Raw genomic sequence first — 26,424 nt, forward strand, 5'->3', positions numbered from 1 at the left:
AGATCTCTGTGAGTTCGAGGCCAGCCTGGTCTACAAAGCGAGTTCCAGGATAGGCGCAAAACTACACAGAGAAACCCTGTCTCGAAAAAACAAAGCAAAAAGTCTGTGTGGGTGATAGCAAGCACAGCTAGTCTGAAAGCTGGGAATTTGGCATGTGTTCTAGAATATTCTTTGCTTTCAGGAGACCTTGAAGATGTCAGCCTTAGACACAGACCATAGACAGCCACAGGCCTGGTTTGTTTACCACCCTGTTATACCCCTACCCCTCCCTTCCACCCCTGCCACAGTGCTTTTTCTACAACCCCGCTTTACCCCCGACAGTGTTGAATGCTTGCGCTACCTAAAGTGCTTTCTCTGTGTGTGTTTGCACACACGTGTGTGAGCTTGTTCATTGTGTGTAGACACGTGTGTGTGCATGCATGTGGAGGCCAAAGAACAATCTTGTGTCTCAGAAACTGTTCCTTCTTTAATTTTTTTTTAAGGGGAGGGTCTCCCACTGGCACTCACCTCGTAGGCTGAGCAGGCCTGAGAGCCCCTGAGAGCCCTTGAATCCGTCTACCAGGTCTAGCATCATAGCACATGCCACGGTGCTTGGCTTTTTAAATGTGGGCTCTAGTGATGGAACACAGGTCCTCATTTACTTACCAGACAGGCATTTTTACCCATTAAGCTGTGACCCCAGCCCCATGCAGTTTATACACTGAAACCAAATCACCAATGTGATAGTATTTGGGGAAGATTTGGTCTTAAAGTGGAGACACCATTAGTGGGATTAGTCCCCTTATAAAAGAGGGTCAAGAGAGGCTTCTGGACCCTTCTACCATGTGAGGATAGTGAGAAGGTCTGTCTATGAGCCAGGAAGTAAGCTTCACCAGACACTGAATCTGTCAGCTGCTCAGTCTTGGACTTTTGGCCTCTTAAATTGTGAGCAACAAACCTATGTTGTTCTAAAGTTAATGAGCTAAAGGTGTTTTGTCATAGTATTCCAAATGAGGAATACAGTCATGTGGGAGCCCGTTCTGGGGTTCCTCGTGGCTTTACCCAGCAGGTCCGAATAGAGGATGATCAGGACCACGGGCTTGAGTGCAGGTGTCTGAGATGGCCTGCACTTGGCTGTGCTGGGGGAGGAGGTCTTTTGCTCCACCCCTTGGCGTCTCTATAAAAACCCTGGACCAGAGACAGTCGGGGCCCGTTGGAATAGGTTCCAGGCCCTCTCGAGGCTATCCTTTATTTTCTATCTGTTTATCTCCACAAGATTCTCCGCTATAAATCCTTCTATCTAATATTTCCTGCTGCTCGCACTCAAGAAAACTCTGGGAAGCTGTGGGGGTGGTGGGTAAACGCCCCACAGAATGGCGCCCGAACAGGGACTAAAGAAAAAAAGGGACTAAAGAAAAAAAAAGGGACTAAAGAAAGGGGGAAAAAGGGACTAAAGAAAGGGGAAAAAAGGGACTAAAGAAAGGGGAAAAAAGGGACTAAAAAAAAAAGGGGGACAAAAAAAGGGGGGACTAAAGACAAATGAACAGGGACTTAAGACAAAGTAATAGGGACTAAAGATAAAGGAAAATAATAGTTTTATTACAGAGTTTTTGGTGAAAGTGCTGAGTCAGCCCTGCCAGTGGAAAGGCATGCCGGTGTTATGGAATATATATATTTTTATATATATATATTTTTGGTGAGGCAGGGGTTTTATCCTCGAGAGAAAAGGAAAGCGGACTGGAAGGATGTCCGATGCTGCAGCGAAATTCTCTTCTGTCAAAATTTTCTATCTTCTATCCCTTTCTCAATTTCTATCTGTGATAAGTATAAGGTATAGGGTAGTAATATAGTTTAGGAAAAACTTAGAAGTGTAAGATTGTGTAGGAAAAAATAAGTAAGGCAACTAGACAGAAAAACTCTTCAATTTTCTCACTTTGGGGGCTTTGAAAGCAAACTGGGGAAAAAATCTTTCTTTGGGCTTTACGGGTAGTAAAAAAGCTCTTCTTTGAGCTTATGGGGAAGAATAAGTTTCCTATGGAAGCTTTTGACCAGGGGACAGCTGAAATGCCAAATCCAAGTGGCAGGAGAAAGTAATTTCTCCCTGAGGCAAAAATGGGGGTGTAAGAAGTCAAAGTTTCAAGTTGGGAAGTTTTGGGAAAAGTTGGTCTTTCTCCTGGGGGGAAAGAAATCTTTCTCTTAAATTCTAAAGCTTTTCTTGGAAAATTTGGGGGGAAAATCTCTCTAAAAAGCCTTAATCTTTCTCAAAAGCTCTTGAAAAACTTAAAAACTAAAGCCTTTCAGAACTTTCTCCCTCAGAAGGACAAAAATTAGAATCACCTGAAGATATTAGTATGGGGACCACCTGTGATTAGCTCTAAGGGAAAACAACAAACCTAAGACAGCAAAACCTCTAAGTTCTCTTTCGAGCTTTAAAAATCCTCCCTGCAATGCAGGAGGCAAGGACAAGTTCCTAAAAACCTCTTTTAAGCTCTGTCTCTTCAAGCTAGTAAAAGACAGTGGGTCAGAGTATCCTGAGGGAAACACTTGGGGAGAGCAAGGGTGAACAGCTACAGAGAGCCCAAAAGGGCAGCAAACTTTACCTAAGAAAAGCAAAAAGCCAAGCTTTTCAGTTACAGTGGAGCTGAGGCATCAAATGCTTTGTTTCTGAGTGAGCCTTTCAGAATGGAAAGGTGCTCCTAATCTTCCTAATGCAAAGATCCCCTGAAGCAATGCAAATTGTTAGCATTGTATCCTTGCTTCTGACCAAAAACCCAGAGGTGACTGGCCAGTGTCTCTGAGTTGGAGTGCATTTTGGGGATACTAGGGTTCCTGCAGTTGTAAACTTCCTGGAGCACAGAGCTGAGGCTGGAAGGTGCAGGACCCAGGGGAAGATTGCTAATGAACAAACAAAGCTAAAGCCTGTGGGAATGGCACAGTTATCTGCTTTCCTACAAGTCCCGGGGTTGATAGGTCCACAACTGCAAAAAGAAATCTGAGAAAAAGCTTCCTATCAGAGAAAGGACCTTTCTGGGAAAACAGTAAAACTGAACTGTGTCTGAAGCAGTCGTGCTGCCGAGTCAGAATGCTGTCTGGGGAAAGAGTCCAGCCAGGGCAGAACAGAACTATCCAGAAGTAAAGCTTTCTTTTCTATCGGAGAAAGCGTTTCTTTGAGAAAAACTTTGTTTCAACTAACTCCCTATGAGATGGAGCATAGCCCTGAGGGGTGATTGCCTCTGGCATAAGCTCTGTCCTTGAGCACCCAGACAAGCAAACACAACCCACTGGGGGACTGGGCCAGGTGAAGGCCTGATGAGGCAAAGCACCTGTCCTAATGGGAGTTTAGAAACGGCAAAAACCTCCCTTGTTGGATTTTCAGTCTGTACGCAAACCGCACAGACCCCAAAAAACAGAAACGGACTAAAGCCCCTACCTTCAGTAGCAGGGAAAGCCAGCGCTGTAGTGTCGGAAACTGTTTCTGGGGTAGAGGGGATAAACTGAGACCAAACTGGATACTGTCAGGGAGAAAGACTCTGAAGAAACAGAGGGGACAGATTCCTCCCCAGAAAATGCATGACCTAACAAAGCTGCTAGAGTTTGAGGCAGATTCAGGGGGAGAAAAAGAAAGCCCCTACCTCCAAAGGCAGCTAGCAGAGGTACAGAGCCGCAGATAGCTGAAGCTCTGCATCTGGGGAAGGAAGGAACAAGCAAAATAAGAATAAGATCAGTGGGAGAAAATCTCTCTGAAGGAGCTATGGAAAAGCTGTTGTATATGATCTTGTTTTTCACTGACTGGCTAAGGCAAACACAAGCCCCGAGGAAAGTTGCTATCAGAAATGCCAGCCTCAGTGCGTGCTAATGAGGCAGGTGCGGTTCTGATTCGGGGGCCAGTGTCTGATGAAGGAGAGACACCTGTTGAAGCCAGCTGAGAGATCAGAAACCTCCCAATGTGCCATAGCTGAAAATGTAAAATGCTTGTTCAAATCTCCCGTTGCAAAAGCAAAAAACTTTGTTCAAACCTCCCGGGCAAGAATTTGTAAGCAAGTCTGGTAAAAGAGAACCAGTTGACTCTCAGACCCAAAAAGAACTATGGGAAATGATATAAGGGACTGATATAAGGGACTGATATGGGACTGATATTATTATGGACTGATATAAGGGAAGTGCATTCTGGGAAAGGTAGTTTTTCCGCTAAAGATGGCGACATTGCCCTGAAACACTTTTGTCAGCTCTAAAATTAAAATACAGCTTTTAAAAGAATAAGGGGAAAAGTCGTCTAAGGGTTTAAGTGTCAGTTCCAAAGAAAAATTGAAAGGATAATGAACTAGGTGCTTCGTGTTTTGGGGCGCCGTTGGTAAAATGCCTTATTTACCCTAATAGCTGTGCAAAGTTTTTATGGCAGTTGGATGACAAAAAGCTACCTATAAGAGCAAACAAGTCACTTTAAAATCCTTAAAATATCACCTAATAGCTGTGCAGTTTTTGGTGAAGAGCTTTACAGAAGCTAAATACAGTAATTTCACCCTCAGCGTAAAGTTTTTCAGTAGAACAAACCAAAAGTACTGCTGTGATAGAAACGTTTGTTTGAATTGAAGTTCTTAGGGGGAGCTATTATGAATTTGGGTGAAGGGACAGCCTCTAATTAAAAACCGTTTACCGTTGACAGTGCATCTCTGCCGGTTCGAAAAGGCCCACTCGCAACTTTGGGGTGTGGCTTTGTCCTGAGAATGTTACAATCCCCTAGCAACAAGTATCACAACTCTATAATGACAACACTCACTAAATCCCAGTGCTTTATAACAAAGCTAACTATAAACTGTAAACTTTAGAAATGATGTACGTACTTCCTGTCTAGTTAAGAGAATCTTTCTGATAGAGATGGTGATAATAATTAAGAGTAAGAAGTAGAAAGACGAAAATAAGATATGTGAGTTTGTAAAAATTCTGTCTTGTTAGATCTGTGTTAAGAAATCTTTAGGTGTTTGCTAAGTTAGATATATGCTAATGGTAGCCTATATAAGTTTGTAAAATAGATCTATAGAGTTCCTTTAAGAATATAAGCTTGTAAGAAGTATCTAAGGTAGTCTTAAGACATGTAGTAATAAGCTTGTAAGATGCTAGTTGTAAATGTAAGTTTAAATAAGAAATAAGATGAAATAAATATAAGTATATGAGAATTAATAAGGAATATATTTGCTAAAGTAGTTCTATAGTTTCCTTAAAGTATAAATAAGTAGATGTTAATATGTGAGTTTGTAAAAATGTGTAAATGTTGAGTGAGTTTATGCTTAAGCACATGTTATGTGGGTTTGTAAAGTGTAAGCGTTAAGTGTGAGTCTATTAATGTATATGGTGAAAACACCTGAGACACAGGAGATGGTGTCCTAGTAGACTGCAAGGTAGGCAGTCTGAATGGTTTCAAAAGCTCCAGAAGCCGCTAAGAAGCTAAGAATGGTGGACACCAGAACCAGCACAAGGCATCCGCAGCTGAGATCCGTGGAATATCAACGCAGCACAGAAAAACCTGAGCTAACAGCAAAAACGGTGCGGTTTAAAATCTTACTATAACTAAAAAGGTCTGTCTGTGAGAACAAAAGTTGCAGAGACGCTTGTTTGAACAAAAATTATTAACTGCAAAAAGTTTTGGTTAAAAAAGTCTCTTCATATTTGGAAGTAAAAGCCTGATACCAGAATTTATTTCTTATTTAAACTTTTTGAACTTAAAATGAGATAAAATTACAAAAACATTTTGGTTATGGATTTCTTCAAATTTGGAAGGCTAGTACCAATATTTATCATTTGAATTTTGGTACTTAAATGAAATGAACAATAGAGATTTCATTGCAATGGGACAATTTTGAGCTTACTTATAGTAGTGACCTAGGAACGGTTTTCTGGAATTGGGTTAAAAATGAAACTGTTTAAATGAAGAAATGTATTTCTACTTAGAATCAAGATGCAATTTTGTGTATGCGTATATGCTTTATTTACTGGTGATTTATGAATTGTTTTGTGGAACTGTTTATGTAAAAATGGAATTACTTATGGAACTGGTTTTATGTTATAAATGGAACTGTTTAAACAGAAAAGTTTGGGTTTTCTAACTAGGCTTGAGATTTTGCTTAAAAATTATAAAGAAAAGGAGGAGCTATGAGATTGAATTATGTTCGCAGAAACCTATTGATATTAATGCACCCTGGCTTTGTGGAATTGAGGAAATGTTTGTTTGATGTGAGTACATCGAAGTTTTTCCTATGTTCTGTTAACAAGAAAATTCAAATGACTGAGTTAAAGTTGTAAGACGGAGAAAATTGTTAACTATATATAGCATCATATATGCTAATTCTAATGGTTCTGTTAAGAGTTTGTTTTGAGTTGTAAGATTGAGAGAATAGTGACTATGTATAGCAATATTTATGTTAACCTGTTAATGGTAATAATGAAGCTAAGGGATTCTTTAAGTTTGTAGTCGCCTTAAGAGTTTTGGTTTAGAAAGGGCTTGAGGCAGCTAAGACTGCTGTGGTCACCTTGGACCTAATTCAAAAGAGAAATGCCATTTATATCATCCTCTACTCCCATACTGGGAGGTGTAACAGCTATGGAGATTGCTGTAAGCTGTTAATAGTTTTTTTTTTATATATTAAGAAGGGGGGACCTGTGGGAGCCCGTTCTGGGGTTCCTCATGGCTTTACCCAGCAGGTCCGAATAGAGGATGATCAGGACCACGGGCTTGAGTGCAGGTGTCTGAGATGGCCTGCACTTGGCTGTGCTGGGGGAGGAGGTCTTTTGCTCCACCCCTTGGCGTCTCTATAAAAACCCTGGACCAGAGACAGTCGGGGCCCGTTGGAATAGGTTCCAGGCCCTCTCGAGGCTATCCTTTATTTTCTATCTGTTTATCTCCACAAGATTCTCCGCTATAAATCCTTCTATCTAATATTTCCTGCTGCTCGCACTCAAGAAAACTCTGGGAAGCTGTGGGGGTGGTGGGTAAACGCCCCACACAGTCACCAACACTTTCATTTTATTTTATTTTGTTTTGTTTTATTTTATATGTACGGGTGTTTTTCCTGCGTGTATGTCTGTGTATCATGTGTGTGCATTGCCTGCAGAGGGCATAAGAGGGCATCAGATGCCCTGGAACTGGAGTTACAGATGGTTATCAGCAGCCATGTAGGTGCTGGGAATTGAACCTAGGTCCTCTGAAAGAGCAGTCAGTATTTTTAACCATTGAGCCATTTCTCTAGCCTATATATTTTTGTTTCTTTGTTTGAGGCAGCTTAAAGCATGGTAGCTCTGTGTAGCCCTGACTGGCCTAGAACTCACTCTGTAGACCAGGCTGACCTGGAACCCACAGAGATCCACCTGCCTCTGCCTCCCAAGTGCTGGGATTAGGTATGTACCACCATGCCCAGTCCAATCACCAATACTTAAAACACAGAAGAACATGTAGAATTCTCCTCTCTGTCTCTCTGTCTCTGTCTTTCTCTCTCTCTCTCTCTCTCTCTCTCTCTCTCTCTCTCTCTCTGTCCTCCCCCCACCCCCACCCCCTTGTTTTTCAGAATGGCCAGGATGGCCAGGTAGTTGTATCATGTAATTTCATTTGGCTTTATTTCTGGGATGGTGCTGGGGAACAAGTCCAGGTTCTCATGCATGACAGCCAAGTGTTTCACCACTGAGATACCCCACCCTAGCTCCTGGTACCTGTCCTTTCATACAGGCTCACTTAGAAACTTTAGACCAGCCTATGAGTCTTTCCTTACTTATTTTTAAGCGATGGAGTCAATGCCAGAGTTTTGTGTGTCATATCGTGGGCCCAAGTTCTATCTGTTGGAAAACTGCTAATTACAAAGCAATGCATTGGGAGTTGAATAAACCTGGGACTAGCCCTGCCACTCACTGAGGTCCCTGACTTCTCAGAGCCTCAGTTTCCTGGAACTTGCACATGAATAGTAGCTGCTTTCAAATTACATTGAGGATGAAATTTGACAGTAGATGAACAGGGCTTTGCAAACTCCAGCAGGCCAGGCAACTGACAAGTATCTCATTATTTTATCTCGTTAAAATCGCTCCAGGTGGCCTGGCTGTCGGCAGGTAACTCTGTCTTTGAACAGATTTTCCAGCAAGGGAGGACTTTTCTTTGGTATTTAGGTGATGATGTGTCTGCAATACCAGGCCACAGGCTGGCTTCCAAGGTTATCCACCCACATTATTTCAACAACCAGGGACCTTCAGAGAGGGTAAAGGGTTGAGATAATAGTTGCTGCGGGAGATTTGGAAGATTAAAGGAAAAGGATGTGTCTGCTCACTGAGAGTCTGGCTCAGACCCACTTTGTCGGCGGGGGTCCTACAGCTGTTTCTCTATGAGCACTCTTATGAGTGTTTGTTAACAGTGCATAACTGGGCTGGGGAGATGGCTCAGTCAGCAGGGGGCTTGCCTCACAAGCATGAAGACCTGCGCTTGATCCCCAGTACCAATACAAAAGCCGAGTGTGGAGGTGTGTGTCTGTAACCCCCACACTGGAGAGGTGGAGAAAGGAGGATCGAGCCCTGGGGATTGCTAGTCAGTCAAGTCAAATAACCCAGCGCCAGGTCCGTGAGAGACCCTGCCATAAAAAACAAGATGGAGAGTAAAGGAAGGAAACACCTAAAATTGCACTCTGGCCTCCCTGCACGTGTGCACACGCACGCACCAGATAATGCCCAACAAAGTTGGGCGTTGTGGTGCATGGCCTGCGATCCCAGCGCTGAGAGACTGAGTCAGGAAGGTTACAAGTTCAAGGCTAGCCTGGGCTGAACAACGAGCCCTTGTCTCAAACAACAGAAATACATAACAAGAATCATCATGTGGCTGTGTAACCCATCTTGTGAACTTTCCACTTTGTGAAATTAAAACACTACGTCCATTAAACCACTCCCCACTCCCCACTGTCCCCACCCCCCAGGCAACCAGCATTCTACTTTCTAGTTCTGTGCTCTGACTACCCTAGATACAGCCTAGGGGTGGCAATGTGTGTCCTTTTGGGTCTGGCTTATTTCCCGTATTTGTAGCGTTTACTTTTTAAGCACATTCAACATCTCATTGTGTATGTCGGACCACACTTTGTTTATCCATTCATTTGTCTGAACATTCTGGTGGCTTCCATCATCTCAATCACTGTGAACATGGATGTACAGACACCTCTGGGAGATTCTGCTTTTAGTTTTCAGCTATCTACCCACAAACAGAGTGGCCAGGTCACAGCATTTGTGAGCACTCTTAAATTATTTTGTGATTTAAAAACAAGGGGACTAGCTGGCACAAGCCTTTAATCCTAGCACTCAGGAGACAGAGGCAGGCTGATCTCTGAGAGTTCAAGGCCAGCCTGGTCTACAGAGTGAGTTCCAGGACAGCTGGGGCTACATAGTGAGACCCTGTCTTGGGAGGGGAAAAAAAAAAAAAACCCAACAACAACAGAAATCAAAACAAACAAAAAGACAGAAACAAAACAAAAAACCCACACTGGGGTAGCCCCAGTTCTTCCTTCAGGCTGGAGCTGCCATCTTGTGGTAATTTGCCTAAATGACAAATAAAAAGAGAGTTGAGAGGCACCCAATACACACTCGCTAGGGCTTTTAGGAAACGAATTATTCTTCTGACCTCATATATGTCAATCTAGAAGAAGGATGATGCTGTCGATATCGAGCAAGTAGGTGCTTGCTTCTTCTAGTTTGATCTCAGTAGCGACAGACACCATGACCAGAAGCAACTGGGGAGGAAAGGGGCTTTGCCTTACACTTCCAGGTTACAGTCCATTACTGAGGGGAGAAACCTGGAGGCAGAAATGATGCAAGAGAGCTTTTGGCCCTGGCTTGCCCACTGGCGGATGCATAGCTAGCTTTCCTTTTTATTTTTATTTTGTTTTTGCGATTATAATTTAATTACATTTCCCCTTCCCTTTCCTCCCCGCAGACCCTCCCGTATGCTGTTCCCTGCTCTCCTTCAAATTCATAGCCTCTTTCTTCACTAATGGTTATTGCATGCATACATACATGTACTACCTGTGTGTATGTTTTGGGGGCTGACCCTCCGGCACTGGACAACCAATCGGTGTGCTCTTCCTTGGGGAAGGCCACCTCTCCTGCTCCTACATTTCCTCAGTGTAAACAACTGAGACAGACCAACTGTAAATAGTTCTTTGTGTAGGCTTGAGGCCTGGTGGCCTTCTCTCTATCCAGTTTGGTAGTCCATTGGTGTCAGCTTTGTTCAGCTCACATTTCAGTGGTCTATTGGTGAGACTTTACTTATGAGGAGACACAATATCAGAGCAAATACCTTGATCCTCTGGCTGTTACAATCTTTCTGCCCCCTCTTCTGCAGCATACCCTGAGCCTTAGGTGTAGGAGTGTTTTGTAGACACATTCACTGGGACTGGGCTCCACAGCTCTGCATTCGGATTGATTGCTGTTTTCTGTAGTGGTCTCCATCTGTTGCAAAGAGAAGTTTCTCTGATGAAGGGTAAAGACTACACTTATCAATGGGTATAAGAACAAATGTTTATAAACTGTTGTAAAGGATTATCATAGCTAGTTTTCTTATACAGCCCAGGACTGCCCACCTAGGGATGGTACTGCTTATAGTGGGCTGGACCCTCCTGCATCAGTTACCAATTAAGACAGTCCCACACAGGCCAAACTGATCGCCCACAATTCTTTAATTGAGGGTCCTCTCAGATGACTCCAGGCTGTGTCAAGTTGACAATTAAGGCTCCTCATGATGTACTCTTCAAAAGAGAGCACCCCACAAATGTTACCATGGCAAAACCAGGAGCACCTCAAAGTTGCCCAGCGTGAAGTTGGCATTGTTGTAAAAAAAAAGCCAGGGCAGGGTTCTTGACAAGGGAATTAATGTGTGTGTCGAACATATTAAGCACTCTGAAAGCAGAAAGAATTTCCTGAAGTGGATGAAGAAAAATGTAAGAAAAGGAAAGAAAGAACTCAAAGAGAAGAACCCAAGTGCATGGGAGGTGCCAGCCTGTGCTGTCAGAGGAGGGAGAGGTGGGGGAGCAGCCTGTACTGCTGGGGCTCACACCTATCCATTCCTGGAATAACAGATGTTTAAAACAAAACAAAACAAAAACGAACAAAAAACTCTACTGAAAAATAATAATGGTAATAAATTGCCCAATCTGGGTAAAAATAATATAGAGCCATTTCAGGAGTGTTTACTTTGGCCCAGCTTTCAAATCTTAAGCCTGGGCTCTCCTGCTGCCAACCATTTGAAGACATTCCAAAAAGAAATGTAAATGGCAAGCAAGGAACGATGTATTAAAAAATGGCCAGGTGACAGATCTTGCCTTAAACAAAAGGTAGATGTCTGAGGACAATGCCTGAAGTTGTCCTCTGACCTCCACATATGTGTTCTGTGTCCACACACACCTGCATCCCCAACAAATGCACAAACACACAAGCTTGAGCCATATGTGTATGGGTGCATGCATGTGCATGTGTGCATGCACATACATACACTGGTTGTTCCAATTTATTTGTTTATATTATTTTTTGAGACAATGTCTTACTTTGTAGCCCTGGCTGGTCTGGAACTGACCATGTAATCAGGTTGTCCTCAAACTCACAGAGATCCACCTGCCTCTGCCTCCTGGGTGCTGGGATTAAAGGTGTGTATCACCATGCCTGGACTCACAGCTTTTGAGCTGACTATTGATAAGCACAGTTGAAAACATGGTATCCTTTTCTTTCTCTATACAAATTACAGATAGGCTTTCTAGATTTCAGGATATCCTCCTCATCCCACCCCCATTTTTTTCTTCCAGTATTGAAATCAAACCCAGGACCCTGTGCTTGTTAGGCAAAGGCTCTACTTCTGAGCTATATCCCCAACTGTGAAAATTGTCTTTGATGATGAGTTTTTTAAAGAAAACAATGTAATACCCAAAAAGGCGTGTGTTCCGGGGGTGGTGGCCAAGGTAAGGAAAATGTGCTTCCCAAACCTCAGCCTTTGCACACCACTGCCCACCTACCAGCCTGTTAGCACACCTACATATTATCTAAACCATTATCTATTTAATTTTCTTTCTTTCTTTTTTTTAATATTTATTTTATTTATCATGTACACAATGTTCTGTCTGCATGTATTCCTGCAGGCCAGAAGAAGGCACCAGATCTCATTATAGATGGTTATGAGCCACCATGTGGGTGCTGGGAATTGAACTCAGGACTTCTGGAAGAGCAATCAGTGTTCTTAACCTCTGAGCCATCTCTCCAGCCCTACTTAATTTTCTTTAAAATGTTTTGCTTCTTTTTATTCAAATACTTGTATTAATATTTGTATTAATTCTTTGAGAATGTCATACATTGTATTTTGATAATATTCACCTTCTTCCCCCATCTCCTTTCAGATACAACCCCTATTGCACACCTACCCAACTCTGTGTCCTTATTTTTTTAAGAAAAAAAAATCAAGTCCTATTAGGGCCACTTATATATACTTGGGTGCATGGCCAACCACTGAAGTATGTTAGACCTCCCAGGGACCACACCCTTAAAGAAAGTTGACTCTCCAACTCCTGGAAGCTGTTGATTTCTGTTAGCTCCCTAGCTAGGAGTGGGACTTTGTGCCCACCTCCCCTCTCCATGCTGGGGTTTTGTCTGGCTTGAGCTTGTGCATGTCTTGTGCATGCTGGAACAACTAGTATGTCCCCAAACCACTGTTTCTTAGTCATCCTGGCTCTTACAGTCTTTCTATCCCTTGAATACCATGATCCCTGAGCCTTAGCAGGGAGGGGAGTGATACAGATGCCCCATTGAGGGTTAGCACTCTGTGGTCTTCTCTGCATTTTGACCAATTGTAGGTCTCTGTTAATCACCATCAACTGCAAAAAGATGAGATGCACAGGTTATGGCTGTAACAGGAAGTCATTAGGAGTTAGCTCAATACTATGCCCATTTAGCAGAGTAATGCTAGTAGGACCTATGTGACCTGTTTAGTCACAGGTTCTTAGCCAGGGATGGGTTTCATCTCATAGGCAGGCAGGCCTTAAGTTTAAGCAGTAAGTGGTTGGGTACTCCTGTAACGCCAGTGCCGCTGTTGCACCAAAGGGCGCGTCTTGACAGGCCAATCACTGATGTAGCTTCCAGGGTCCACACTTGGGTGAGACTGGTGATTACTTTTCTCCTCCAGTAGTGTACATGGTACCTTCTAGCACTATGAAAGCTACCTAGTAAGGATAAAGCTTCCAGATGAGCACCAGCTTGGTTTCTCCATGTTCTATGACATCTTCAGCCAGAGGACCTTACCCTCAAGCCCTGGAATGTAACCAAGAGCAATGATGATAGCCTTTAATGTTGGGGGTCCTATAGGACCTCCCTGGACAAAAACTCCCACAGAAGTAACCCATTCCTGGCACTGGGCTTTTTATTTGTTGTCTTATGGTGTCTAGTAGAGGCATGTTCACCCCATTAGAGGGTAACTCCCTTTCAAGTATTTTAATACTGTGTGTGCTTACAGCTTCTGCAGTAGAGGGCATTCGTATGACTCTTTCAGAAAGTCTTTATGTTGATTCCTACTCTCCTTACTCCTTCCTCTACCCTGTCCTCCCACCTCCCACTCACCGCATTTAACCTGTCTTGTTCCATTAGTTCCCTTCCCCCTTATATCACTGCTTTCAATTTCCCTTTCCTTGAAAGCCCCCCTCCCCACGGTGTTAGCTTTGAATCTTTAGACACATGCTTCATTTAGAATCCCCACACAAGTCAGGAAATTACTCAAATATATTTTAAAAGCATCTTTACTATCCTAAGTAGAAAACCAGTGCCTACTGATATAAATCATAACTTATTGGAAAAATGGAAGCAATCCTGTCCCAGGCAATCCTTAGACTCTGGCTGTGTGTTCCTGTCTTCTGAGCCTGTCAGTTTAAAGCCTTCTCCCTGAAGCAGGGGTGGGGTTCAGTGGGTAAGAATGCTTTTGCTGTGCATACATGAGGACCTGAGTTCAGATCTCGGCACCCACATAAAAGCCACTGTGCTGGGGGGCCCTGCTGGTTGGAGGTTGCAGTCTACCATGGCCTGGGGCAGCTCTCTCAGAGCTTGGCAACATGGATGACTACCCCCATCCCCCAGTGGAAGGCACCCTGTTTTCTACCTGACCTTATTTGGAGACTGTCTCTAGGTCCAGATGCCTGACTTATCTCTAGTGTGACCCTGAATGCAGTTCCCTGCAGAATTTTTCCCCCTGCTGCCCGTATGGTAGTTAGACATTGTGCGAGGAACATTACGATAGGACTGTGCTTCCACAGATGATGACTAAGACTTGTACTAGGAGCCTTATGATAGGAGCATGCTGTTTAATGCAAATTAGGTGGTTCCCTAGCTACTGTCCCCAATCCTATCTAGTCCCTGTACTTTGGAATAAAGTTGAGCTGATTATGGCTGGGTGGTGGTGGCACACACCTTTAATCCCAGCACTCGGGAGGCAGAGGCAGGCGGATCTCTGTGAGTTTGAGGCCAGCCTGGGCTACCAAGTGAGTTCTAGGAAAGGCACAAAGCTACACAGAGAAACCCTGTCTCGAAAAACAAAAAACAACAACAACAAAAGTTGATTAACTGAAGTTATTTCCTGGAGGGCTATCTCCACCATTCTCACAGGCTGGACAAGGACCAGCTTACTGCTTCTGTCCTCTTTGTCCCTGTAGCCCAGTGGCCAATGGACCATGAGGGAGGAGGGGGCCCACACCACTGTGGCCACATGTGTCCCTATAACCCCAGTGCTATGTGTGGGAGAGACAGGAGGATTACTAGGGATATTGCTGACCACCAGTCTAGCCCCATGTTTGGTGAGAGATGCTGCCCCCAACTCAAGAGTAAGGTGAAGAGAAATAGAGCAGGACACCCAAAGTCCTTCTTTGACTCTGCACACATATGTGTACATTCATTGCACACTCATACGCTGTACATGCAGAGATTAAAAAAATTTAATTTAGAGTATGAAAGTTGGCAGGTGTTGGGCATTAAAGCCATTCTGGCCCCAAGCTTCCTCAGGAATACTGTAAGAGAGTTGGAAAGCGAGATTTTCTTACCTGTAATTTAGTGTGCTTTATTGTTTCGTCCCTGCAGGCCTCCTCAAGTACCATGGGAAGGATGGGAGCTATGCGAGCCTCATATTTGGAACATGCTAGATTAGGGGTTCCGATGGTTTAGTGGCTCTGTGGCAGCATAGGCAGCATCTCTTTGCAAAGTCTTCCCAGATCTGGGGAGGAAGCAGCCATGGTGGGAATTCTCTGGTCTAAGGTCAAGAAACTCCCTCTGCATGAGATGACACTACACATTTAAAGGCACACTTTACCATTATGAAGTACCACCATCACAGTGTTGACAAGCTGGTTCCTTCCAAAGCCCACAAGGTCAGGGTCTGTCCCGGGCTTCCCTTCCTGGTTTACAGCTGGCCTTGTCTTCCCTGTGTCTTCACACAGTTTTCCTTATGTTTATGTCCTCCTCTCTTCTTTTAAGGGCATCGCTCACACTGAATTAGAGCCTAATGTAGTGACTGTGAGCCTACCCCATTCTAACTTAATTACCGTTTTAGAAATCTACCTCTAAATCCAGTCATGTTTTGAGGTACCGTGTGTGTGTGTGTGTGTGTGTGTGTGTGTGTGTGTGTGTGTGTGTACAATTCTGTCCCTCACCTCTCCCCCTGTATGCCTTGTTTTCCCCCGTCTCTGACACTCCTGTTTTCCTCACAGGCTTGGAATTTTCTTCTGCCCTCTGCTGCCTTTTATCCAAATGATCACTCTCTTCATTATGTTCTATGTCAAAAATGTGAGTTGGACCCAAGTTGCAACTGATTACTTTTCTTTGTTAACTTATGACCTGGTGGGGCTCCAAGCTGGGAAAGGGTTGTGGGGAGGGGTCAGGAAGCTGTAAGTCAGTGGCTGGAGAGTGGGCACCTGGTGGGGTCCTGAGGGCTGCTCCTTGGGCACAGGTGGAAAGGTTCCATCTCTCTCCTCAGATCAGCCTGATGATGAACTTCCAACCTCCAAGCAAGGCCTGGCGGGCCTCCCAGATGATAACGTTCTTCATCTTCTTGCTCTTCTTCCCATCCTTCACAGGCGTGTTGTGCACCTTGGCCATCACCATCTGGAGGTAGGGACGGTGACTTTGGCTGAGGTTGTGGTGGTGGGGTGGATAGGTGTCTGCTTTTAAATGTGGGTTTTATTCTCCAGATATGGAGACAGTTGCCCTTGAAATCATAGTTTGTTACTCACAGTTCCCCCAAAAAAGGAAGGCTCCCCATGCCATCAGGGCCACATGAGGAAAATGTAAAGGTTGTCAGGAGGAAGGGGGAGTGAGGGACAAAAGCTTTTATTGCAACCGGGCTAGGGCTGGCCACTTTGAGTCTTTTCAGAAGGTTCTGCCGTCCTGGGAGCTGTTGTAGGTCATTGAGATCATGACCTTGGAGTAACTGGGGCCTGGGACCATGCTCCAACTGTGAGCCTGTTAAAAGAGATGCCTGTGCTGCAGGTTCCCTGTCAGGTGGTTGTCGGCATGTGAAGTCACGCTTCCTAGGCTAGTCCTGGGAAGGGAAGTCTCCCCAGAGTCCACAAGACTCTCAGATGGCAAACATCAGAATAAAAACTGTGTGCGATACAGAGCCTAGTCCATGTTCCTTAGGGTAGCCAGCAAATACAAGGACCGAAAGAGGGGATGAATCCTACCCTGGATTTATTCTATACATCCTACACCATTGTTGGGAGCCATTTCCTGATCTCTGCCAAGTGTTTAAGCTTCTCAGACAGGGAGAGGCCACTTCTTCTCCGTTGAGAGGAAACTTGGCTGAAGTGAACCAGTCCTTGTCTGGCCTGGCTCTTCCTCCTTTGGCTCTACCTCTCTGCAGCCCTGAAACTTTTCTTCCATGTCTAGGCTCCAGCAGGTCCCTTTCTATGTGGTCAGGCTCCTCTCTGTGAAGGGGTCTCCCCATTCCCTTCGAGTCTCAGCTCCAAGGTCAGTTCTAGGCCTGAGCATCCTAGTAACCCCGGCTGCTGCTGGCTCCTTACCCCTTTCCTTTCTCAGGCCCACATTCAACCCAGCATTCCATGGCTCACAGTTTATGTGTATGAGCTTTCTTTCTTTCATGTATGTATGTATGGGCATCATGTGTTTGCCTGGTACCTGCAGAGAACAGAAGAGAACGTTGTAGATGGTTGTGAGCCACTGTGTGGGTGCTGGGAACTGAACCCTACTCCTCTTACAAGAGTAGGGAGTGTTCTGAACCTCTGAGACGTACCTCCTGCCCCAATTTCTGTTTCTTTTGCCATCTTTATCCCTGCCCTCTCTCTTCCTAATCTTCCAGCGTCTACTCATTTCTAATAGCTGACAGTACATGCTCACAATGTCACACCTGGCTTCCACAGCTAACAAGCCTCCCACTTGGTGTGTCTTAAGTCACATTCTCAAGAAAGACTTTCTGACCGCTCCTAAGATACTGCTAGATTGTTGCCTAGATTCTAGATTGGCCACTGTGGCAGGTGATAGCACTCTAAGAGCTGGTCCTCAGACCGCAGGTGACACCAGACAAGACTGGGTGAGAGCTCTTCCCTTGGAAGCAGAGTATGGGAAGAGCAGGCAAGATTCTCTGTCTGGAGCCTGAGTCCAGAAGGGATCCCTTGATTCTGGAAAGCCTACATCTGAGTCTCAGGCAGCAGATGGCCTTCTGTTTCTTGTTTTCAGGTTAAAACCTTCAGCTGACTGTGGCCCCTTCCGAGGCCTGCCTTCCTTCATTCAGTCCATCTACAGCTGGATCGACACCCTGAGCAGAAGGTCTGGCTACCTGTGGGTCGTCTGGATCTACCAGAACCTCATTGGAAGTGTGCACTTCTTCTTCATCCTCACCCTCATCGTGCTGTGAGTGGGCTTCCCCAAGAAACTAATGGGAGGAAAAGCCAAGAGTTCTCGGGGACCCCTTCATTGACACGAGACTGTCCCGGGGGCGTTCATTTGGGAAACAAAGCAAGGGGTGCAGAGCAGTGAGTACAGGATGCTCTCAACTCCACCTGTAAAGAGAGGGTTTCCTGTAAAATGTTGTTTAACATTCTCATAGATAAGCTTTTTTCTTTTGAATGCTCTACAAAGAAAGTATTCTAATTTTCTTCCTTTTTGCTGGGAATATAGCTCAGTGGCAGAGTACTAGCCTAGCATGTGCACGGCCCTGAGTTTAATCCTCAGTAATGGGGAAATAAGGAAACAAGAATATTAAAATACAGAGAATATTAAAATAAAATAAGAATATTTAAATATTAAAATAAAATAAGGAGAATATTAAAATAAAATATATTAAAATAAACATTTTTTAAAGAGTGAAAATATGTGAGAATTTTTAGAAAAATTCCTCTGGAGACTACAAAATATAAAACTATCCCAGGTGTCACTGACATTTTAGAGTATTGCATTTTAATTTTTAAAAATATCCATTTCTGACTTCTTATGACGATTCATCAACACTGGGTTCGGTTTCCTGCATGGAAGAATTGTCTGGTCAACGTGCAGGGCTCTGTGTTTCACACATTAGCTCCCACAACATTAGACAGGGCTGCTCCTTGTTGGGAGACACGGGACTCAAGGACTCAGACTATTGGAGCCAGCCATGGCGTACAGAGCAGTGTCTGTGCTTTGTAGAGAGAGCGACCAGTCAGAGACAGGACAGTTCCAAAACAGCTTCTATACTGCACAGTCTGATAGTGGAGGAAGAGGCTAGAAGCCAGGTCTCCTGGCTCGCCAGGATGTCCCCCTCCCCGACTCACCGGCAGCAACTGTTACCAGCACTTTAGAATGGTAAGCTGGTCTCCACCAGGGGCTTCTTGCTCACTGGCTCTGCTGCTGGCTCTGCTTGTACTTCTGACACCAAATGTGTGTGTGAAAGGGAAGTTTCCCTTAAACTAAGCAATCCTTCAACACCACCGGCACCAAGTTGGTAACCTACCCTTTCAATCAGTTCTGATCCTGGACCTGCATGGCATCACCCTCACAAGTTAGGGGCAGGGTCCTGCAAAGCTCAGTTTAGAAGCTGGATAGGGCACATCTGTAATCTCAACAGGTTAGGGGGGCAGGGACACGTGGATGATTGCTGGAGCTCAGTGGCCAGCCAGCCTACCAGCTCATGAGTACCCGGTTCAATGAGAGTCTGAAAAACAAAATGAGATGGAGTAATACAGCAGGATGCTAGACTTTTAACTCTGGCTTCCTTGCGTGCATTCGCAGGGACACATACGCATGCACACACACAAACACACACAGAACGCAGTTTCTCAGGTTCTACTAAACCTAACCAGGTATTTGAAAAAAAAAAAATTGGAGAAATGTGCATCGCTTCAAGTTCGAACAGCACTTGTGTAAATCACAGAATCTTGCTACATATTCAAATTGTGTTTTTAAAACGTGGATGCCTGGCCCTTGCCCAGAGAATGTATGCTTGCTTGAGCTAAGGACAAGCCATGATGTGGGGCTTGTTTCTACCCCCCAGGTGACTCCCTGTGCAGCCAGGTTGGGAAAATACTGTTCTAAGACAGCGGTTCTCAACCTTCCTAATGATGGGAGTCTTTAATACAGTTCTTCATGTTGTGACCCCCCCACCATAAAATTATTTTCATTGCTGCTTCATAACTGTGATTTTGCTACTGTTATGAATCATAATGTAAATGTTTATGTTTTCCAATGATTTTTAGTTGACCCCTGTGGAAGGGGGTGGGGGTCATGACCCACAGGTTGAGAACCACTGCTCTAAGGCACTTGGCCTGCTACCCTGTTTTGACTTTTCAGGGGCACACTTGGGTCAAAACCCATTTGCCAGCAAATATTCCAGTCCCTCTGTGCCCTACCGAACATGGAGCTCAAAGCACTGTCACAATGTCTGTCTGCCACTTTCTTCTCTTTCAGAATCATCACCTATCTCTACTGGCAGATCACAGAGGGGAGGAAGATCATGATCCGGCTGCTCCATGAACAGATCATTAATGTAAGGCTCTCCTGGACCCTCTCCTGTAATGACCCCTGCCCCCACTCTTCTCAACAGAGTTTAATAAAAATTTCCAAACATACTCCAAAATAGAGAGAATAAATAGTACAATGACTTTCCAGTTCCCATCACCCAACGTGTGTGTGTGTGTGTGTGTGTGTGTGTGTGTGTGTGTGTGTGTGTGTGTGTGTACACATCTGTGTTGAAGGCCAGAGGACAACCTTGGGTGTCATTCCTCAGACTCTGCCCGTATTTTTAAAAAGATAAGACAAGGTCTCTCGTTGCCTGGAACTTGCCAAGAGGGTCTGGCGGGCTGACCCATGAGCCCCAGAGACCGGCCTGTCTTCATTTCCTCCCCACTGGAATTACAAGCATGGCATGTAATTTTATATAGGCATGTCATTTTTTTTTCTTTTCTTTTTTGGTTTTTTGAGACAGGGTTTCTCTGTGTAGCTTTGCGCCTTTCCTGGAACTCGCTTTGGAGATCAGGCTGGCCTCGAACTCACAGAGATCCTCCTGGCTCTGCCTCCCAAGTGCTGGGATTAAAGGCGTGCACCACCACCGCCTGGCGGCATGTCTTTTTATATAGGTTCTAGACATGAAATCCGCTTGTGAGCACTTCACTGACAGACGTCACTTCAGCCACCATGGACATTCATATACTCTCATCTCATCCCTACAAATCTTTGTATTATCTTAAATACTCTTGAGGCTTATGAGTTAACAACTACCTCTCTCATCACTGTGACGCAATGCTTGACAGGAGCGACTGAATGCAGGAAGTCTTTATTTTGGCTCACCTGTCAGTCCATCACAGTAAGGAAGGCGGGGCAGAGTTCATTGGCAGGCACATGAGGCAGAGACCAGTCACATGTTGGCAGATCAGGGGGCAGAGAAGTCGGGCTAGAACCAGAAGCAGGTACCACCTCCAAGGCCCACCCCTGGAAGCCTACTTCTGCTGGTTAGACCACAGTCCTGCCGGTCCCATGACCACCTGAGAGAATACTGTTCCTGGGTGCAGTTCCTTGAGGGAAGTCCAGTTGCTGAGTGTAGAAGTGATGAGGGAAATAGAGGGTGAACTTGAAGCAGAGGCCACAGAAATATTAGTGTGAGCAGTAGTTACACAGTGGTGGTGGTTGGGGTAATTACTACAAGCAGCATGTTAAAGTCAGGGTCTCACTTTCGAAGGATGGTTTTCACGTCTGTGGATGACGCCCTCGGAGTGACAGCTAATGTTTCCTTCGCCATTCATTGTTGAACCAATAAAGTCAGTAAACTCTGAAAAAAAAATGTCAGGGGTTCACAGTTTAAGGGGTTTAAGGAGAAACAGGCATGAAGTTGGGACAACCATGCCTGTGTGAAGTTGGATGATAGTGCCTGTGTGACGCTGGGGTGACAGTACCTTTATGGAGGAGACAGTGATGCTCACCTGACTCCCCACACAGATAGAGTAGTTCATGCCTTCCTGCTGTAGGGTTCATGAGGAAGTGATCCGGCCTCCTGGGAGAAAGGATATTCCCTCTGTTTTCCTTTGAACTGCTGAATCACAGATCTCAGTCAACACAGATAACCTCAAACCTTTTTAATTATTATTAAATTGTGTGTGTATGTGCGTGTGCGTGTGCATGCGTGTGTGTGTGTGGGGGGGGGTGAATGTAGGCATGTGTGTCCTTTGTCATGTGTAGGACAATAGAGGGCAACTTGCAGGACTCAATTCTCTCTCCTCTTGCCATGGGTTCCAAGAATGGAACTCGGGTCATCTTCCGGCCTTTGTAGCAAACACTTTTACCTGCTGAGCCGTCTCTCCTGCCCACATATAACTCTGATGGCTGAAGCATTGTTGACGTCCTTAGGAGTGGAGCTCTAAGCTTTGGCGTCTCAGTAGGAGGACTGGGAAGAGCCAGGCAAGACTAGTTCATAGAACAAGGGACAGGGAGCTTGCAGTTAGGGCTTCTGGAGGTCTGTGTTCTAAGCCTTCAGACAGTGGCATGGAAGTCGTATCTACAATCAAGCTAACAAAGGCACTACTCCTGCCTACTGGGGACGGGGGACGGGGGACGGGGGTCACTTAGAGGAACCTATGGCAATGCAGGAGAATTCTGGGGCTCATTGTCTTTGCTCTGAAATGTTTCTTCTCTTTCATCACAAGAAAACATAGCGGACATCTCCTCTGGATTTGCCTCCCCCCCTTTTATGCATGCCTTCTGCACCCTGCACCAGCATGCAGCTTCCCTGCCTTACTTTTATTTTTCCTTCTTGGCAGGAGGGCAAAGATAAGATGTTCCTGATAGAAAAGTTGACCAAGCTACAGGATATGGAGAAGAGAGCCAACCCCAATGCACTTATCCTGGAAAGGAGAGAGGTGGAGGTGAGGCCACAGCTACCTTGGGGCCAGAGAACACACTCTCACGTTCTTGTGACAAGTGTATTGGAAAGCAGACACTTTCTAGGGTTTTTTGTTTATTTGTTTGTTTGTTTATTGGTTTCTGTACAACAGGGTCTTGCTGTATAGCCCAGGCTGGCTCCTGTTCTAGCCTCTTGAATTCTGGGATTACAGGTGTACTTAACTCCTCCTGTCTATAATCCTTCACTTTTCTGTCCTAAGCATTACTGTACTTTTAATTAAAAGGAAAAAAATCATTGTTCACTTAACACCCGCATGCCTGGCTGTGGTCCAGATGTTGTGTTGCTGTGAACTAAAGACCGTTCTGCCCTCATGGAGTTCACACTTGTTTTAAATCACCCAGTAATACACAAGTGTATCCCACTGAATAGTTAACACTATTTTTCCAGATCTTTCCCTAAGACATCAGCAGTGACACCTGCATCTCCCCAGACTTTGATGAATGGATTATGAAAGTAGGGCTTTCATAATTTTATAACTATAGCATAATATCCAAATAATATCATAGCTTTCTTCTTACTGAACATTGTATCCTGACCATGGTTTCTTTCTGGATATGTTTGGACATTTGAGTTTTGGGGCTTTTTAAATACTAAAAGATGGTATTGAATGAAACATTGTATTAAAAACTGTAGTCAGTGATCAATACATTAATAGTCATTATTTTGTGGTGCTGTGGATGGAAACCAGATCCTTGTGCATGCCAGGCAAGTGGTCTACTTCTGAACCACACCGCTAGTACTATTTATTATAAATATTTTATGTAGTTCTGCTCCAAGGACATGTACACCTGCCCTCATAACATGTTGTTAATAGGTATTCTTTCATGAAGCTCATAAAAAGTTGTTTGTTTGTTTTTTTGCCAATTCCCATTGATCTCCTGAAACACACCAGTAAAAGGTAAACTCTCCTTAACTCAGAACAGTGACAACATAATTTGCTGTCTGTGTAAAGTAATGCTGTCAGTGTTGCCCATCTCAAATCCCCATATGTTAGTGCCAGGCACTAACATATTACCTGTCATGTCAGAAATGCTCAGTAAATATCCATGGGATGAATGCAATATCTGTTGCTAAAAAGCTAGACATGCTGGGTATTTCTGTGGCTGACTCTTGGTCTCAACCATTACCCCTTCATTTTAAAACAGTGGTGGGCTCACAGATTGTACCAACTGTGCAACACACCCAGCGTTTGCATCCCTCCCCCCAGTGACACGGCTGTATGTTTTCTTCATTTTCAGCAACAAAGCCCCTTGCATGTGGAGGAACTCAATGCTGCTCCTGGTGCGTACCAGAACTGCCAGAGACAGAGGCGTGCGGTGACGTAGCCCAAGGTGGAGGGCGTTCAGTCGCTCTTCAGCTGCAAGCCTGACCTCAGATGAACTTGCTTTTGGTCTGGTCTACTGCAGAAGCTCACAGTGTCACTAGAATCTGGTTTCTGTCTGTTCAGGTCACATGTTAGCTCTTTATACAAACAGCCACCTTGTAATGATGGCCAAACAGCATTCGCCAACACCTCACATCTTTTGAGGTTCAATCTAGTGAGAAAGAGTTAGGGAATCTAGAATTTTCACATCAGCTTCACTCAGTCTGATGTGTTCCTCCACAAACTCATTTCTGTGACCATGAAAATATGACAGTACCTGTGGCCGGAACCAAGCCACGTGCTTCAGCTACGGTACTGATGGCATAACAGTACAGATCACAGGAACTGAGAGCAGGCAGTTCTGCCTCCCAGGTCAGTGGCTGAAGCCAGGAGAATGGGGGCTGGGGAGGGAACAAAGAAGCCTACTCACTTCTTTAGACTAGTTATTTGATATTTGTGTGTGTGCATGCGTGTGTGTGTGTGTGTGTGTGTGTGTGTGTGTGTGTGTGTGTGTGTGCCTGTGTGTGTACAAGGAGGCCAGAAGAGGGCGCTGACTATCCTCCATCACTCTGCCTATTTCTCTGAGGCAGGAGCTCTCCCTGAACCTGGTTCTAGTGTCTTCTTGGCTAGTCTGGAAGCCAGCAAACTTCAGTGATCCTCCTGCCTCTGTCCCCATTCTATCAGGGTTTACAGGCATGTGTGGGATACCTGGCTTGGTACATAGGTTCTGGGATTCCACAACAAGCACTCTGACCACTGAGCCACCTCTCCAATCCTACACTTGTTTTTTAAATAGAATTTACTGACAACAGCCAATAATGGGAGGTCAAGGGGAGAGTCTAGAAATTGAAAAAGGAGGCAGGAAGAAAGGCTTGAGAAGTGCTGGGCTCTTTCTGGCCACATCGATCTTCCCCTTGAGGAGATGGGACTGTGTGTTTCTGCATTGACTTCTCTTTCCTATGTCAAACCCAGACCTGCGGTTGAGACGATCAGCGCAAGACGAGAATCTGGAAGTCTGATGACCGTTGAGTGCTGTGGCAGCCGATGCCGATCAAAAGGGGGAAAGAAGATAAAAAATGAGACAACCTCCATGACAGCTGGGCCTCGGGAGCTTCCCAGGGGTGGAATCCAAGCCCGAGGCCAAGAGGAACCTCACCCACCGTGCAAATGGCTCTGTGAAAGAGGGCACACTTTACTTCTCTTCCAACCCAGATTGCTGATTTTTTCCAAAACAAAGTACTTGGAATTTTCCAATTAAAACTGTTAAAACATTGGAATTATCCCACAAATAGCTGGGAAGAGGGAACCTGGAAATGTTGCATTTTATCTTTAATTTTAAACTATTTAATTTTAAAATATATGTCTGCATGATGGATCCTTTAAGAATCTCTCTTCCCAGACCTGGCAATGGTTTAGAAACTGGTGCTAAGAAAAGTGGTCCACAATGAATAAAAATGTGATCCTTAATCCGGGATGCAAAAACCTCTGAACGGTGTGACTTGCATTTGCTCTGGCTTTGAACTGGAAACAGCCCCATGTTATCCAAAGCTGAAATGTAATGAAAGGTCTTGTGGCTGAACTTCATGTCTTTACTGAGTATTAGAGTCTTGGGGTTGAACCAGAAATAGGGGAGGTGGAAGAAGAGAACGAGACTCTGTCCCTGTGCATGGTCATTGTCGTGGTTTGAATCTGAAGTGTCCTCTGCAGGCTTGTGTTTTGAATGCTTGTTCCCTGGCTGGTGACACTATTTGGGGAGGCTGTGGGACTTTTAGGAGGTAGACCCCTGATGGAGAAAGCAGGCTATTAGAGGCAGACCGGCCTTTCAAGGATATTCCTGGCCCCTACTTCCTCCTTTACTCTTCTTCTTGGTCAGCCATGATGTGAACATTTGTCACACCCTCCTGCTGCCACAGACCACAAACTGCAGTGTCTTACCAAAGCCATCCTTACCACAATGGACTAAAACTATAAACCAAAATAGGTAATTCCCTAAAGGGCTTCTGTCAGGCATTCTGTTTCAGCAAAGCTGTAGCACGAATCTAAAATGGTCTTATTATTAAAAGCAAACCCGGGAGCCAGGTGTTGGGGTAAATTCTGAAAGATCAGAGAGACACAACAAGCCATATCCAACCTCACCTTGCTAACTTCTCAGCTGATCTTGTTTCCTCAAACTGGAAGCTTCTGAATCTCATCCGAATGGATCTCAGCTGAACTGCTGCTAAAAGCCTAAAAGCTTAAAAAGCCTAAAAAGCCTCTAGTTCCTGGTCCTCACACCTTATATACCTTTCTGTTTCCTGCTATCACTTCCTGGGATTAAAGGCATGTGTCTTTTCCAAGCAAGACATAAAATCTCAAGTCCTGGGATTAAAGGTGTGTGCCACCATGCCTGGCTTCTATGTCTATCTAGTGGCTGTTCTGTTCTCTGACCCCAGATAAGATAATAAACTTTATTAGGGTGCACAATATATTGGGGGACACAATATCACCACAGAAAGCCAGCACAATACAGCGATTGGAGTCTTGCAAGCCAAACAAGAAATCAGGGGTGACACATAGAATCTGCATGTGCACATGAGATGAGTATGTACATGAGTGTGAAGCTTTTGCAAATCTGCCAAATGATTCAGAAGGCATGTAACTGTCCTTAAAACTGGAGGCTGCACTAGGCCCGTTCCCG

The 26,424-nt window shown here is 44.7% G+C and overlaps 1 protein-coding gene across 3 annotated transcripts in view; it reads left to right on the plus strand.

Annotated features, from left to right (window-relative positions):
* Tmc5 (transmembrane channel like 5) overlaps positions 1-25,233 on the plus strand; it is an 89,002-nt gene extending 63,769 nt beyond the window's left edge. For all 3 annotated transcript variants that reach the window (XM_076550873.1, XM_076550872.1, XM_006985690.3), the window contains 7 exons: positions 15,714-15,789; positions 15,980-16,113; positions 17,698-17,871; positions 19,900-19,978; positions 22,242-22,346; positions 23,623-23,665; positions 24,720-25,233. In XM_076550873.1, the coding sequence (XP_076406988.1) occupies positions 15,714-15,789; positions 15,980-16,113; positions 17,698-17,871; positions 19,900-19,978; positions 22,242-22,346; positions 23,623-23,665; positions 24,720-24,766 (658 nt within the window). In that variant the 3' untranslated portion in view covers positions 24,767-25,233. The remainder of the gene's footprint in view (positions 1-15,713; positions 15,790-15,979; positions 16,114-17,697; positions 17,872-19,899; positions 19,979-22,241; positions 22,347-23,622; positions 23,666-24,719) is intronic.
* Positions 25,234-26,424: the final 1,191 nt, after the last annotated feature.

This window comes from Peromyscus maniculatus, chromosome 1 (genome assembly GCF_049852395.1).
Source record: "Peromyscus maniculatus bairdii isolate BWxNUB_F1_BW_parent chromosome 1, HU_Pman_BW_mat_3.1, whole genome shotgun sequence".
Classification (NCBI taxonomy): domain Eukaryota; kingdom Metazoa; phylum Chordata; class Mammalia; order Rodentia; family Cricetidae; genus Peromyscus; species Peromyscus maniculatus.